At 49.4% G+C, this 16264-nt stretch overlaps 5 protein-coding genes across 5 annotated transcripts; 2 read left to right on the top strand and 3 right to left on the bottom strand.

Moving 5' to 3' along the window:
• Positions 1 to 675: 675 nt before the first annotated feature.
• On the top strand, positions 676 to 4797 carry N7517_004148 (Sec7 domain protein; the record flags this gene model as incomplete). The annotated part of the gene is made up of 1 exon (XM_056721878.1): positions 676 to 4797. The coding sequence occupies one exon, from the start codon at positions 676 to 678 to the stop codon at positions 4795 to 4797; it is 4122 nt and encodes a 1373-aa protein (XP_056578128.1).
• A 585-nt stretch (positions 4798 to 5382) lies between these two features.
• Positions 5383 to 10088, top strand: N7517_004149 (putative anucleate primary sterigmata (ApsB); the record flags this gene model as incomplete). The annotated part of the gene is made up of 3 exons (XM_056721879.1): positions 5383 to 5560; positions 5620 to 7367; positions 7419 to 10088. The coding sequence occupies 3 exons, from the start codon at positions 5383 to 5385 to the stop codon at positions 10086 to 10088; spliced, it is 4596 nt and encodes a 1531-aa protein (XP_056578129.1).
• Positions 10089 to 10351: 263 nt separating this feature from the next.
• On the bottom strand, positions 10352 to 11408 carry N7517_004150 (nicotinate-nucleotide diphosphorylase (carboxylating); the record flags this gene model as incomplete). The annotated part of the gene is made up of 3 exons (XM_056721880.1): positions 10352 to 11081; positions 11136 to 11191; positions 11253 to 11408. The coding sequence occupies 3 exons, from the start codon at positions 11406 to 11408 to the stop codon at positions 10352 to 10354; spliced, it is 942 nt and encodes a 313-aa protein (XP_056578130.1).
• Positions 11409 to 11983: 575 nt separating this feature from the next.
• Positions 11984 to 13059, bottom strand: N7517_004151 (Glycoside hydrolase-type carbohydrate-binding subgroup; the record flags this gene model as incomplete). Its single annotated transcript, XM_056721881.1, has 2 exons — positions 11984 to 12482; positions 12563 to 13059. 2 exons carry the CDS (start codon positions 13057 to 13059, stop codon positions 11984 to 11986), a joined length of 996 nt encoding a protein of 331 aa, XP_056578131.1.
• Positions 13060 to 14224: 1165 nt separating this feature from the next.
• Positions 14225 to 15227, bottom strand: N7517_004152 (Zn(II)2Cys6 transcription factor domain-containing protein; the record flags this gene model as incomplete). Its single annotated transcript, XM_056721882.1, has 3 exons — positions 14225 to 14918; positions 14973 to 15070; positions 15120 to 15227. 3 exons carry the CDS (start codon positions 15225 to 15227, stop codon positions 14225 to 14227), a joined length of 900 nt encoding a protein of 299 aa, XP_056578132.1.
• Positions 15228 to 16264: the final 1037 nt, after the last annotated feature.

Here is a 16264-nt window from a genome sequence, read left to right on the forward strand (position 1 = left end):
CCATGGCTCCACTTGTGTACTTTTGGTGTATTGCATGTTGTATATTGTAATATTGTATTAAACAGATTATAAGGAAAATATTGATACATTGATACATTGATATATATATATATAATATAATGCATAATCTATACACATTCCATGGTATATATAAGAAAGTAAGTAATAAGCACACTCAATATGAAACCCCTGAATATGCGCTGGCAAAGTTGGGCAGATCCTTAAAAGTAATTTCCCCTGTTTCTATTCAGTTTCATTTCCCTTAACATATATTAATATATTAATTATATATATGTTAGTCCCATGTTAAAGTCCCACAGTTCACCGGAGTTTAAAAGTTCCCGTCCAAACCTCCCTCAGGAGTTCCCAGTATCTTCCAAGGTCTCTCTCTCTGCATTACTCGGCCCTGTCGCCAACGTTTTACATTCTTTTTTTTATTTTATTTTAGTTCTAATTTTTTTTACATCCCTTGCTTGGCGGAACAATGACCAAGTGAATTAATTACCATTCAATCCGTCAAATCGGATACTGGTTGATTAGTTATCTAGAGACCCTGATATCTGGTACGTTGAAGACCTAGCACTGGATTCAATTCCCTTGGATTTATTGTGATCCTGCCCTTCCCCTCGCGTGGATAGGTTTAGAAGACAATCATTAACTTCTATTAGCGCGATAATGTCCCAACGGGAAGCGTACTCTCCTCCTCGTACACCTCCGTCCCAAACCGCGAGATACAATCCCTCCAAGCGTGGATACCCAGCTCGACCATCCATCCGTGATGCCTTCCCAGACGCCATGGACAAACCCCCGAGCACCAGTGAGTCGGGAGATGATCGAGACCCGCATGATCTGTCTCTATCCCCGCAACATGCTACACGGACGTCAATTGTCGACAACATGCTTCTTTCGCTCGATCAATTCGCCCCTAGCTCGTCTGTTCTAGACGACTACCGTCTTTTCAATTCCGCCTTTGAAACCGACCATCACAGTCATTACTCGCAAGAATCTGATTCGCACGGCCGGTACCGCGGACACACATTCTCCTCGTCAATGTCCTCGGAACCAGACTACGGATACGAAGATGGGAGTGGCCGCTACGCAACAATCACGGCGACCAAGGGCCGGCGCAGCAACAGCAGTTCTAATCACCAGACGACACCGAGGCAGGTGGGAAGCTCGCGCGGTGGTACTGGAACCATGCCACGAACAAACACTGCCCGAATAGGCAGTAAAGGAAGCTCATCCTCTACTGCGGACTACGCATACACAATTCCCAGAGCACGAATGGACCAAGGCTTGGATCGACGCTCAGCCAGCTTCGATTGTGGACCAAAACGAGCGTTCGTTCCTTATGCTGATTCCAGTGTCGGCCAGGACTCGACGCTGTATGACGACCACGATGCTGCACCCACCCCGAGTGTGCCCGCAGGGCCGCGAAAGGCCCACGATTATAATAGAACACCAACAGCTGCTGCCGCGCGGACACCGGTAGCATCGCGACGGAACAGTATGAAATCTGCTCATGCCCCTCAGGTTCGGAAGGTTCGGCCCGAAAACATCGGCACGGGGACCATCCGAGCTCGGGACAACGACTTCCACAATATGGATGAGACAGAGCTTGAGCCCCCTCCGGCCATCACGACATCGTTGGATCCTCCTGCTCCTAGCCCGACCATCTCCTATAACAAGCCAGCTTTTCCTCCCCCAGAGCCGACGGCAACTACCACAACCCCGATCAATGCCCCCATCAACCATCCTGCTCCAAGCACAAAAGAACGCCCAGGTTTCTTCCGGCGTGTCTTTGGATCTAAAACTCCAGCCCCTGGACCGGCAGATACAGCAAGTATAAACGCCAATGATCTATCACACCTCCAAGAAACGGAGAGTAGAGAAACCAATGGGACGACTGCCAGCCTAAAGGGACGACCTGGACAGGCAACCAAGAGCTCTGCAGGTGCTTCTCCGTCCTCCGTTCGCACAGGACCCCATCATGTCGTGAACAAGAAACCTTCATTCTTCCGTAGAAGGAAAAGGTCGGTGCCTGACCATGCTCCTCCGCCAATTGTAATTCCTCAACATCTTGCACCACAGACCGTGGATACCACGACGGCTCCAAGTCCTGTGAGCAGCCTGCGGCAGGTCATGAACCCTTACCTCGACGAGGAATTAGACCGGAAAGAAAATGCGGACTGGGAGGCCAAGATTCGGCAACCGGCGTTTTTGCAGGCGCAGAAGAAAAGGGAAAGTGTTTCAGCTCCTGGGGCTCCCAAAACGAAAATTTCTCTTCAGCCCTCTGCTGCTCCTCATGGTCAGGACCTCTCGCCCCTTGCAGAGAAGGATCGATCTTCGAATGGTGACGTTTCCACAGACGTTGCTTTACAGGAGAAGTCTCAAAATGTTGCTGCCTCTACTACTCTGTCCCCCGTTGTGGAAGACTTTTCGCGCAGCATAAAATCGCAGGTCGAAGTTCCTCAAATCAATGTAGCTAGATTGGCGCTTCCATCTGATGACGTGGTTTGCGAATCTCCTGTTGATTCCATATCAACTGCATCGAACTATCAGACCGCCACGAACACCCCACTCATTGAACAGGAAGAGCTTCAACCGGTCGATGGCAGCGAGGATCAGACAGATGGACCTGGCGAAGCTGTTGAAGATGGACCAACAGCTGTGGACCGAGAACAAGCTCAAAGGCTCTTTGACAGCCAGGATCAGGTGGTGGGCAACGAGCCTGCTGCCGCTTGGCTGGGTGACCCTGATCGGGCAATGGTTCGCGAAGCATACATGCGACTGTACAACTGGTCCAATCTCAACATTGTTGCCTCTCTTCGGGCTCTTTGTGATCGTCTGGTGCTCAAGGGAGAAACTCAACAAGTGGATCGAGTGCTGGATGCCTTTTCGACTAGATGGTGTGATTGCAACCCGAGTCATGGCTTCAAAGCTACTGATGTTGTCCATACCATTTGCTATTCTATTCTGCTACTGAACACTGATCTGCACTTGGCTGACATCGATTCAAAGATGACAAAATCTCAATTCGTTCGAAATACCATGCCCACTATTCACCGAGTGGCAATGGATGCCGCACCGGAAAAATTTGAGACATTGCGTCCAATCAACCGCTCTAAGACCCAACACTATGAAGCGCACTCTGCCCCTACATCGGCACGCTCTGCAACTTTCCCTTCAGAGCTCACCCGCAGCTCGTTTGACAAAGATGCCGATGCCAATGTTGATGCTGGGCCTTTGGTTAACACGCCATTCACCGGAACAGTGAGAGCTTGGGAGCAACAGGTTGAAGCAGTACTTAAAGAGTTTTACACATCCATCCAAAAAGAAAGGCTTCCTCTGTTTGGTGCTCAGCCAGAACGTGAAGTATCTCGCATGTCGTCCAACAACTTTTTGGGCCCCTCTAGCGGTACTCTCCGTAGGAGTCCCAGCACAATTAGCAAGAGCGGTTCCGATATCTTCCCTCGCGGTCGTTCTGCTAATTCAAGCCACGGAGCTGCGCGATGGTCATCCAAACCCCGCTCCCGAGCTGGGAGGCTCTATCCTCCTTCGATGATGGGCTCCAGCCGTACCAGCCTAGACGATCAATCAGTCTGCAGTCCGACTGGGTCCAGTACCTGGAGTAAATATTCTTTGGGCAAGTTCACTTCCGCATCTGTGGACTCTTTTGGCTCAGACTTCCCTCGCGGCGAATATCAACAATCTATTGGGTTTGCCAATGCTCTGAGTCAGGCCATCATTCGGGAGGACTCTGCTACCTCGGTATACAGCTATGAGGAGCCTGAGAGAACGACCCCTCTGCTTGAGGATGACACGTTGGCTCTAGCCGGAGCCCCGTGGGCCAAGGAGGGAAGCCTGAAGCACAAGCATCACCTAGATGCGGTGGACAAACGAGCGAAGGACCGGAACTGGAATGACTGTTTTGCGGTTATACAGCAAGGCTGGATGCGTCTTTTTTCGTTCAACAACCCTACCAAGTCGATGCGACAAAAGTCTAAACAGCGCGGAGGGGTTATAGTCGGTGGCGGCAACTGGACAGAGAATGCAGAAGAGCTTTGGAAGTTCATGCTGCGCCAAACCATTGCCAGTGCCTTACCGTCGCCTGGATACTCCAAGTCTCGTCCCCACGTCTGGGCCCTGAGCTTGCCCACTGGGGCAGTTCATCTCTTCCAAGCTGGAACACCTGAGATTGTCCGAGAATTCGTCTCCACCGCCAACTACTGGAGCGCGCGACTATCCAAGCAACCCCTAATAGGAGGCATCAGCAACATCGAATATGGATGGAGTGACGCTGTCATCAACAGCGCACTGATCGGCGGTGAAAGTCGATCCCCGCCGCCTTCCTCAGGTGCACGACCGAGTATTCAAAGCTCTATCCGAAGTTCCATCGATCATCAGGGTGTGCGACCCCGACTTCCCGCGGATCGGGTCAACATCAGTGACTGGAGCCCACCGCAACAAAGCATGGTCGCCTCCAATCTGACAGAGGAAGAACAGTGGAAGGCCCTGCAGGCCTACGTGCAGAATGTGGAAGATGATCTCTCTCGCCACAATGAGCTGCGTTCCGCGATGAACCTTGCATTCTCTCCACGCCACCCCAACGCCGCTAAAGCCATGGCAAACTGGGAACGGAAATCATCGTATCTGTTGCGTGAGATTGTTAAGTTCCGCACCTATATTGACTCCCTACGCAACGCCATCAGCTCCAAAGAGATAATTTTTGCTTCAAATCCCAACTACCCCCAAGTGGGCGAGGACGCCATGGAGCCTACGGAGGTTGCAGTGTAATTTCACACCCCATCCTCTCCTCGACTTCGAACACACCGACTGTATATACCCTTTTTGGGAAACACCATGATACATACCTTCAAAAGTGACCTGTCACCTTGGTCTTTTATTTTTTATTTTGTGCAACTTTTGTTTGATACAACCTTGTCTAGTCTGCCTCTTTCCTTCTACGGTTCTGTGACGGCGTGGATTACTGATTATTCCGTTTAATGCTTGGGATGGTGATGTGATGCTATGGATACCATGATTGTCGTTTTTACATATGAATATCATCGATTTGTATATTTCTCAGCTTGTTCCTTGTGTACGTGGAAACTGTATAGTTTAGTGATATTTATATGCGTGGAATTAGCGTATTTGGTATAGATATCGCGTGGCAATACTGCTACATGATTGTGCCTGGTCGTGTCCATAGTATTGTATTGCATCACGCATCTATACCAATTGCTCTTGCCAAATGACTTTCCAAAATTTTTGTATTTGTAGCTTAGATCCTCATTTTTACTTGTTGATGTCAATATTACAATATCCTCATCTCTTTCTCTACTTTTCTCAACTTTTGATACACATCAAATCAAAATACAAATGAGCGCTCATTCGCCGATCGAAGCGGGTAGCGAGATGCAGGGAGTGGATACCCAAACACTGGGCGTCATCTCCCCCGTAACAGTGTGCACTCCCTCTGTGTCGGCATTCCAGACGCCAGATCAGACTTTGAATGATCTCAGCTCAGAATACTTCATGGCAGAGGACGCAACGGGGGGTCTCCCCCGAACTCGGTAACACAGTCCCAATCTGTATACGCGCAAACAACTCCTTCAGAGCCGGATCATGAAGAGCAAGACCACGAAGACCATGAAGACCCTGAATTTACCATGACATCGACGCAACTAGATCTAGATGATCACAGCTTTATTCCTTCCTCGGTTGACCGCGACGAGAGCAGTCTATTCCATCCATCGAGCGAAAATGGCGACCACGAACGCGGCAATAACCAAACCCTAATCGAAGAGCATGAAATGCGCCGTAAACTGATGGACATTGAGTCGAGCTTTCTGCCGGAACCCTCGACAATCGACGTGGCTGCGACCGGTCCTACTGCTGGCGCGGATGATACGTACCTAGTTGGGGTTCCAAAGAATGATGCTGCAGACACAACACAAGACTCCTCACAGCTCTCATTCACAGAACCAGCCGAGACAAACCCGATGGATGACGAGGAACACAGCGAGGAGGAGCAGCGGAATATAAATTTGAACTCGGCACCTGGCCCTACAGAACAGCACGCGGACAATTCATTGCTTGACTCCCTCTCCTCGTCACCTACAGCAGCTGCAGCGCTGCGCCGAAATCAATCCACATTGTCTGAAAATTTGCGGGAGACCAGCCAGCTCTCCCAGGATGGGCGCCCCTTCCGATCTGAATTTTCTCTGGCCGAGAACGAATCGCAGCTCACTCCCTCGAAGCTTCGAGACACCTCCCGCAGCCTATCGCCCGGTGCATCGCACCTATTTAGTGATCAAAGTGGCAGTGTTACTGGCAGTCGTAGAGCTAGCCGACCCAAGTACCTGACTAGCCGACAATCAGCCCATCGTCTCTCACACTCCTCGGTCGCAAGTAACAATACGGAAACAACTAACAGCGAGGCCACACTGGGCGCGGACTATCCCCTTCAAACAGGAGGCGCGACATCCGACAACTATCGAAGTCTACACGCTGGAAGCCGTGCGCAGATAGCCAGGACAACCAGTCTCGGCAGCATGGCATCTGGGATCTCCGGGTATAGCGAAGAAAATCCACTCGACAAAAGGAGTATTCCTGGCCCGACGGACGGCGGCCTACATACACTGGCGGAAGAAGGCTCACCACATTCTCGTGTCGGCTCTGTTGACCACGAAGACACCTCAACGCCCGTGACACCAAAGGCAAAGCCACAAGACAGCAATGTCCCTACTGATACAGCAATTGCCGAGCGAGTTAAAGGGATTCAAATTCCTACCACGTTTGCACAGCGGTTCCGGGAAGACTTCCAAGCGTCCCCGGATAAGCGTTTGGGGGCCTCGACCCCTGCCTTTGCGAAAAGTGGCCGGAACTTGACCCTTAAGGAACAGAGCAGCACCATTGATCGCTTGGCGAAGGAGAACTTTGACCTGAAAATGCGAATCCACTTTCTTAATGAGGCCCTGAACAAGCGATCCGAGGAAGGCATCAAGGAGATGATATCGGAAAATGTTGAGCTCAAATCAGATAAGGTCAAACTCTCGAAGGACAATCAAAGCCTAAGACGCAAGATTCGAGACTTGGAAAAGCAAGTGAAAGACCATCAATCGGACAAGGATTCTATGGTCAATCACGACCCTGAAGGATCAGAGGATGGTGATCGTGACTCCGCCCAAGATGAAGAGATCGTCTTCCTACGCGAACGGGTTGAAACCTATGAGCTCGAAATTGAGCGTATGAGGTCAGAAACTATTGCACGGGAAAGTGAGAAGCGACGGTTGGCCGAGATGGTCAAGTCGCTCAGCGATAATCGTGCAGGGGAGTCCGACGCAGGCGCGAGAGAAGAACGAGTAAGCTAGATGAACACGATCAAATCAGATCCAAGCTAATTATATATGCAGGAGATGTGGAAGGATATGCTTGACGCAGAAACCTCAGCGCGAGAGCAAGCCGAGGAAGAAAATCGAAGACTTCGGGATGAGTCGATTCGTTTGCGGAGTGAGATGTATTCCGTCACCAAGCCTGGCCAATACGACTCTCTTTCGTACACGTCTGATAGAGATGGCAACCGAGTTCCCACTGTTCCCAACAGCACGCTTGTTGTAGAGCTGGGACTTCTTAAACAAGAGAACGCAGAACTAAGAAAAGAAGTTAGTGCTCAGACTTCAATGCTCACATCTCGCAACCGAGAAAAGGAACGTCTTTATCAGGAGATCGAAGAGTTGAAGCTTGGAGAGCGTCGTCATGTTGGCCGATCCATAGCTGGAGACAGTATCTTCGACCGTTCCGCCTCACGCACTCATGTACGACCATCGTCTCAGGCTAGCGATGGAACGGGTATGTCACGCAGTGACATGGACCGCGATGAGCTCGAAGCCCGGAATGGACAACTCCGGGACCTAGTGTCGACCCTCAAGCTTGAGAATCAAGCCATCCGAGCCGAACTTGACGACTATATTGGAGAACTAGAGGCTCTTGATAAAGCATATCAGGCTGATGTTGACCAAGCCGAAGAAGAGATGCAAAGCCTACAGCAAGAGCGAGACCAAGCCGTGCATATGGCAAACGAACGAGACGCCGCTTTCCAGGACCTGCGGGCCGAGGCGCAGGAAGAGTTGGATACACTTGGAGATGAACTCGACCAGAAGATCGTTGAGTGTCAGCGCATGAATGAGGACCTGAGAAACCAGGACGAAAACCTCAGGGCTTTGCAGGCTGAGATGCGGTCTGCCAGCGAAGGCATCATTCGTCTCGAGGAAGATGCACAGAACAACCTGAGCGCATACAAGTCTGTGCAGCAAGAGCTTGAGGAAACTAATCGCGAGATGGAGTCTATGGAGAAGAGCTTATTTGAGGCTAACACTAAAGTACAGCGGCTGACGGTGCAGATTGAGTCGAGCCAGAATGAAATCGCTTTCCTCCGCGAAGAGCAAGACGGCGATAAGATCCGCATTGGAGACCTCGAGTCGGATCTCAAGAACTACCACATGAGTTTGGTTAGTGAAAAAGAGAAGACTAGAGAACTCGAGCAGCGACTGGCAGATGAGCGTCACCAGCGAGAGGTGGTTGAAAGCAAGGAGAAGCAAGATGTCCAGCGTATCATGAATGAATTGAACCGCGAAGCTTCAGCTTCCAAGGAGGAGGTCCGACGTCTGAAAAAGAGCCTTTCAGCCCAGGAGATTGAAACCTCCACCTGGCGAGAACGGTTGATGGACCTCGAAAACAATTTGAGAGAAACTCTGGGTGATCTCAGCGGCAGTCGGTCTAGCTTGATCACCAATATCATGAAGCTGCAAAAGGAACTCGAGTCAACCGCCCTTGAATTGGAGAGCATCCGCTCGCAGCTAGACGAGAAAGAATCTCTGCTTCGAAACCGTGACGCTCTGCTCGAGAGTCATGGGCTTGAGTCACGCAAACTCTCGGAACTCTTAGATCGGGAACGACACGCGCGCCGAGCCGACAAGCAGTCGTTTGAGTCGTCACTCAAATCTCATCAGCAGGCATCCCGGACCATTACGCAAAGCAATTCCCGTATCACAGATCTTGAAAAAGCGCGGACCGAGGACCGCAAAAGATACGCATCGCTAGAACAGCAATTCAAGGACCAGCTTAGCGAGAGAAACACCATGTTCCTGAACATTTGGAAGAGAATATCTGGGCTTTGCGGGCCGGACTGGGCCCACTCCAACAGTCTTATCAATGGCAATCTCCCGAGCCAGGAGGTCATTGGTAATATTTTGTTCTGGCCGGGCTTCAGCCGCAACCTTCTGCTTGCAATGAAGACTGTGGAGACCGTGATGGCGAGTTTCAAGACTCGCATCAAGAGCATCGACCACGAGTTGACCAAGCGTTATCACACGCTTGAGCTGTCATATAACGGACGGATCAAGAAGCTCGAGCGTCTCGAAGAGGCTTTGAAAAGTATGCGATCTGGCCGTGGACAGTCGAGCTCCACGCCGGAGATATCTAAATTGCGTGGCGAGAACCGTCTGCTGAAGGCTGAACTCAACCTGCTTCAATCCAACTCGCGAGGACAGGGTCCAGCGTCTGCAGCTGCGGCTGCAGTCATGGCATCGGGGCCCAGTTCCCCTTCTTTGGGGCCAACAGCAGAGTCGGAACGATCCTTGGGGCGTTCTAGCTCCACGGCTGGCACTGAAAGACCTCGCCCCGAAAAAGGCCTCGCTCGCAGTGTTACGGGACTTCCGCAGCCCTCTCACTCTTCCAGCAGCACCTTGACCAACAACAATGCTGGAACCATGATACCCCGCACGCGCAGCTCGCACAGTGGCTGGGATGGTGGCGACGAGAAATGGATTCACAGGCTGCATGGGCTGGAGAGGCAACTCAAATCTGAACGTGAGGGTCGCCTCCTGGACCGCAGTGGCGCTCGCAAGCGACTTGAGGAGCGCGATGCTGAGAACCAGAAACTTCGAGATCAGCTTAGCCGGGAACGTACACGGCGCGGACCTTCAGGGACCATTGCAGGTGGCAGTCGGAATCGCCCTCCTGTCTCAGATGAGGCTCCCAGCTCCAGTGAAGGGGAGGGCATCACCGTCGACATCGAAGTTTGATTTTGTCTGCGGTTTTTTCCTGTACTATATATACCCACCGTCTGTTTGTGTTCGCTTCCACATTACACTTATTGCGTATGCTTGTAATGATCATTCACGAGGGTCATGAGACGAGGAAAGGCGTTTGATTACATTTTATTCGGGGTTACAATATCTTGTTTGAGGGATTGTCGGGTTTTCTTTTTTTATGTTTGATTTCGTTGTACTTTATACACGTCCATATGCTTTATCAAGATGAATCCAACCTTTGTATGATACATCATCTACCGCAATGATACCTTGAGCGAGAAATCCACGATCCCCGTACCCTGATGGATCGAGCTGGTAGACAAGACATCGATATCGGCACAGACATACGCCGGCGCATTCTCTTCCGTCAACCCACCACTCACCTCAATTAAGAAAGCCTTCTTTGAAGCCCATTCGCGCTTCAGCTGCGCCGCAGCCTCCCGCACTCCCTCGGGTGTAAAGTTATCCAGCATAATAATATCAGCTCCAGCCCCAATCGCCGCATTAGCCTCCTCCACACTCCGACACTCAACCTCAACCTTGGTCGAGAACCCGCCAGTAGCCTTGGCTGCCTGCACAGCGCGCGGGATGGCCGCCGCAATAGACTCAATCGATGACGGGTCTGGAATACCGCCGTCTGTGGCAGCCCGGTTGTTGGCACAAGCCCAAACGTGGTTATCCTTCAGCATGGTCATCGAGCTCAAATCATGGCGGTGCGGGTCGGCGCCGCCAGCAAGCATCCCGTATTTCTCAACAAGCCGGAATCCAGGCGTTGTTTTCCTTGTACCAGCCAGGATACCGTTCCATCCCTGCGCACGCAGCGCAGCGAGCATGGATGCGCTCTTGCTGGCGATTCCTGAGCAACGTGCGAGGATGTTGAGCGCTACGCGCTCACCGAGGAGGATCTTGCGGATGGGGCCGCGGACGGTCGCGCAGTGCTGGATTGGGGTGATTGCTTCGCCTTCTTTGATGTGCCATTCGATTCTGGATGGGTTAGAGAGGTAGGGTTGTATTGGGGGAGTGGATAGAGTGGCTTACGTGCAGCCTAGTTGCGAGAAGACCTCGTCAAAGAATGGTACACCTGCGACGATACCCTAGGATTGATCAGTCAGTATTCTCTCGGTAGGAATTCTCTAGAGACTCAGATTGCTTTACCTTGCTCTTTCCTAGTAGTCGGGCCTCGCCCTCTGACTCGCCAACGACAAAGCCGCCATAGTCCAGGCTAGGGCAGTCCTCTTCCAACCAGGAGGTTATGAAGCGTTTGTAGTTGCCGGGTAGCAGATGACGTAGATCTCCATAATTCGAGGCCATTGTGGAGGAGCAAATGGGTGGTGAAGTGTTGATCTGCTAGAGTTCCCCGCGCGGGGGTGAAGAGGCTCGGGTTGGCCCGGTACCTTTCCGATTATGGCCGGTAGTCACGTGTATAGGTATATACATTGTAGTTAACATATTATTAGCTCATATAGAGCTTTCAAAAACAATATTATGCCTCATTATTGAGACTAAACCTTTATCCCAAGATACAATAATTACCTATAGACAAAAGTTTAAATCATATATATCCGTAACTCCAGATAAAACATAAAACGGGAATACGGCACACTAAGATCGTCAAGAAGATCTCGAGAGTGGGTCAAGGGGAAGCTTGGAAGATAGTATACATAATAAGATATTCACATGTATAAAACAGAAAGGAATCCCGAGAAACACGGGCCGAGGATCCGGGACATTTTTACGGAAACTTGGCTTCGGCAAATTTTGATTTTGATTTGTATACCGGTGGACACAATGCCGAGGCTTATCCGGTCAAAATATACAGTCTCCACTGGTTAAAAAAAAAAAAAAAAAAAAACACTTATGTACACTTATGTACATTCTTGGATTATTCAATCCTTCCAGGCCTTGTAAACATTCTTGCAGCCAAAGATTTCACCCTTCTTTAGCAGGACCATGGACCGCCATTCAGGCTCGTTAATCGCATTCACGAACCGGCTAGGTTCCACACAGAAACCAGATCCCTCGTGGTGCGCCGGTGCACCATTGATCGACGGCACATCAACGTACTTGCCAGTGTAGAACTGGAATGCAGGCTCGGTGCTGTGCACCTCGAGATGCAGGCCCGTGCTTGCATTGCTGAACTGCGCCAAGCGGCGCAGAGGTAAGCCACGAGTGTCCAGTGGAATCTTGCTGGGATCGGACTCCAGCACAAAGACGTCGTCGATGTGTGCGCCCGTTGCGGTGAGCGTGAACGGGGTTGTCACGTCGCGCGGGAACTTGGCGATCCCACCCGAGGGGATTCCCGTGCTATCGAGGGGGAGATAGTCGGCTGTAGCAAGCTGGGCAGTGGTGCCCGAAATATCGGGGCCATCGCCGATGTTGAAGTAGCTGTGAAAGTGGGGAAGTCAGTGGGGAGCTCTAATTGACATGTCGTCATCAACTTTGAAACGGGCTAGATCTTTTTTTACCTGTGGTTGGTCAGGTTGACGACAGTCTCCTCGCATTCATTGCCAATGAATTCGACCTCGTACTCGGCCGTCAGCAAGGTCTTGGCGTCATCCTCCTTGCTGGCGGTGTACCACACGCGCACCTCGACGGTACCGGGGTACCCCTCTTCACCATCTCTGCAGAGGTACTTGAACAGCAAAGCGTCGTGACCATTGCGCTGGACGGTGTGTGGACCGTCAAAGATACGTTTACCCCAACCTTTCTCACCACCATGCAGAGCATTGGGGCCATTGTTCTGGGTCAGTTGAATCTTCTGACCATTCAGATCCTGAATCAGACCATCCTTGATGCGGTTTGCAACGCGACCGATGGTGGCACCGTAATGCGGGGAGTTGTGCTTGACATAATCCTCTTGCGTGGGGAAACCCAACACGATATTCTGGCCGCCAACACGGAACTCTTGAATAATGGCGCCCAAAGGCAGAAAGGTGAATGCAGCTAGTTCGGGGGCGGGCATGATGGGATTTTTTGGTGGTTGTTTTTTTTTTTTTTCAAGAGAGATGGAGGAAGGAAAGTTCTCTCTTTTTTAGGGTCGACATGACGTTGTAACCCCGCAATCTACGGGATGAATCACCGAATATGACACCTTTCAAATTTTTTATTTTGTTTAGCATAAATGATATATTCAAGGCGTTAAGAGGTTACCCTGAGGTCCGGATTTTCAAGGTGATTAGGCTAAAAGAGGTTTGGATTAACCGGCTGGATTAGGGTAAAGGGCAACTCGTGACTTAATATCAAACCCAGATGAGATGGCAGTTCACCAAAACTAGATCAAAAAGTGAAAAAAAAAAAAAAAAAAAGGGATGTATCAAAATGGTATTTTCTCCAGTACTTTACACAATATAATCACGCATAAAGCGGACATAGCACGTCGGGGTTAGGGTAAGCCAGCATCCGGTCGGAGGGAACGAAGTCCGGCGTCCGAAGGAATACCCCGGACTCGTGTCGGCCCATATGAAATAAAAAAGGAGGCATGCCAAGGACCATTAATAATGGGCAGGTATTCCGTACTCCGTACATGGATTATAGAGGATTGGCAGGGGATTGGCATTGGATTGGCATTGTAGGCAGGCATGTTCTTAAGACCCCCAAAGCAAGTTTTGAGGCTGTGCTTATGGAGACGAATACGAATATACGGAGTACGGAGTAGTAGAAAGAGTATATAATATCGGAGCATTTGGCCCATTAGGGGAAATCGGGATTTCGGCGACTTATAAAGCAAAAGCCCAAAATGGCTCAGTGGAGATGGATATATAAGCCGCTGAGTCAGATCAATAATCAACTTAAATTCCGTTCCCGAATTATTCCCGTGTTAGTCAAAGATGTGGATCACGGCATTTTAATCCGATCTTCTAGAATGTTTAGATTTCAACTTTCAATTGTAAATTAGAACGCCCTGAAACCATTTTAAACCCCAAACCCAATACTCCAAATCCCTTGAAACCCCGAAACCCGGTTCACTGTACAGTAATTATCCCAACGCCTGAATCCAGAGATCTTGGGGAAGAAAAAAAAATCCCAAAGAGAAGAGAAAGCGCATGTATAGTTATACATGCATCACGTCATACGGCGTTAAAAAAGAATAGTCGAGCCCGAAGAAGAAAAATAAAAAAGATAATGGCTCAAATCGAGGTGATCTCCGTAGGATTTGGATTGAGGAACTGATTGAAATCCTCATAGTCGTTCTTGGAATCAAGATATGACCCTTGAGACAAACAGTTCATAGGTACTTGGCGATTGAACATTGGTGACAGCTGTTGGTCGTCAAAGGGCATATTGGAGTAATCGGCCGACATCAGATCCATCTCATCGAAAGGATTGAACCCGTTACTAGGCCATTGTTGGGGACCCTGCAACGCCAATGGATTGACCACCCCTTGCATAGACATGGGTTGGGCAAATTGCGGGGGCATCTGAGTTTGAGGTTCGGTCTTGATGGGCGCACGTGTCGAAGGACTATACGTTGGGGGCGTAGGTGGCATGTGCTGCTGGGAGAAAGCATCGGACGAGAAGCGCGAACGGGGCACTGGGGATTGAGGGCTATCGGAGCCACCGTCGGAGGATTCCTGGCGTTGCATGCCGGCATTGGTGTGCCATAGATCCTGCTGTAGGGCTTCGGGGTTCTCTTCAAAGCGCTCGCCCTTGGAGCCGTCGAGGGCGCCGAGGCGCATGAGCAGATCATGAGTGAGTGGATGACCGTTGGGTTCGAGTTTCAATGGTTCGCCGGGCCAGCCTTCGCCTTCAATGTTGCGTCGATATAGTTCTTGTAGACCATGGACCAGCCAGGATTGTTGCTGTTCCAACATCTCAACGTATCTATATAGGGAACATGTTAGTATTATTCTTTTTAGTGGAATATCTTTAGCTTACCCCTTCGGGTACACTTTATCATGCGCCTTCTTGCGCTCTCCAAAGACACAGATGGCATTATCTGCCCGACAACGGGAACAAGGACTGGAACCGTCACACTGTTCGGGTCAGTGCATGTTTTGAGGCCGATCGCCTTTTCTTACATACCTTGGATTTCTTCAAACGACATCGATCGCATGCTTTGCATACTCTTTTACGGACATTGCTATCCGAATGGGAGTGTTCCGAAGTTGGTGTTGATTGGCGAGCTGCCATTGTGAAGTCGGATAGGTATGAGAGAGAGAGAGAGAGAGAGAGAGAGAGGAGAGAGAGGGATGTGGACTATAGCTATACTTCGGGATCGACGTCAAAGATGATATAATGATGTTAAGATCATTAACAGGTAATCAAATAAAGTAGACGGATGCAGATAGGAAATCCTTGGAACTATTAAAAGGGAAAAGGTAACTCCAAGGTCACCATGGGAAAAGATGCATATTATATTCACCAAAAAAAAAGAGGGGGCTTTTCTGATTTGGGATTATTTTATTTATTTTATAGAAGTCATGGACGTATAGAAAAAGGGATCGGATCGAAGATCATAAAATACGATACAATTCAAATACATGAAATAAAATACAGGATCAATCGGCATTTGCTGACGGAGCTCGGAGACTTTAAACTTGACGTATATCCGAGTGGACTACAATTCCGTTATTTGTATATCTTGTATATCTTATATATCTTATATATATGTATGTATCTTATATATATTATATCCTATATTCTAGATTTTAGATTCTAAGATAATATATTCTATATTCTAGCATTGATAGAGGATAGAAATAATATGAATAGAACATAAATATGAATCTTGGCAGCATAATCTTAGTATAAAAAAATCGGCATGCCCATGCCGAATTGCATGTTGCACCCGACTTCATTATTTATCTATCCTATTATACTATCCGAGGATGTAATCCGAGGTATATTACACAGAAGATCAGGTTCAACGGTGATGACCTCAAACAAAGTCCATGACGTGACCATTCCCCAATCAGGAACTATGTCCCTTTTATATTTCTCATATATTTCATAGACTTAAAAAAATGGGCTAGACCACTCTAGAAGATAAATTCCTTCTCCTAATTTCCCCGTTTCCCCCGTTTCCCTTTCAAAAGCTTAGTTCCTACTGCATTTGGAAATATGCGACGACCTCTTCAACTTCCATGACCCATGGGAACTTCCTCTATCAGCTTCACGGGTCGGAGACACATTCCGAGTCCATTCCTTAACTTATGTTGCTTGGCCAT

The sequence above is a fragment of the Penicillium concentricum genome (assembly GCF_028827145.1).
Source record: "Penicillium concentricum strain IBT 3081 chromosome Unknown utg000002l_segment0_segment0, whole genome shotgun sequence".
NCBI classification, from domain to species: Eukaryota; Fungi; Ascomycota; class Eurotiomycetes; order Eurotiales; family Aspergillaceae; genus Penicillium; species Penicillium concentricum.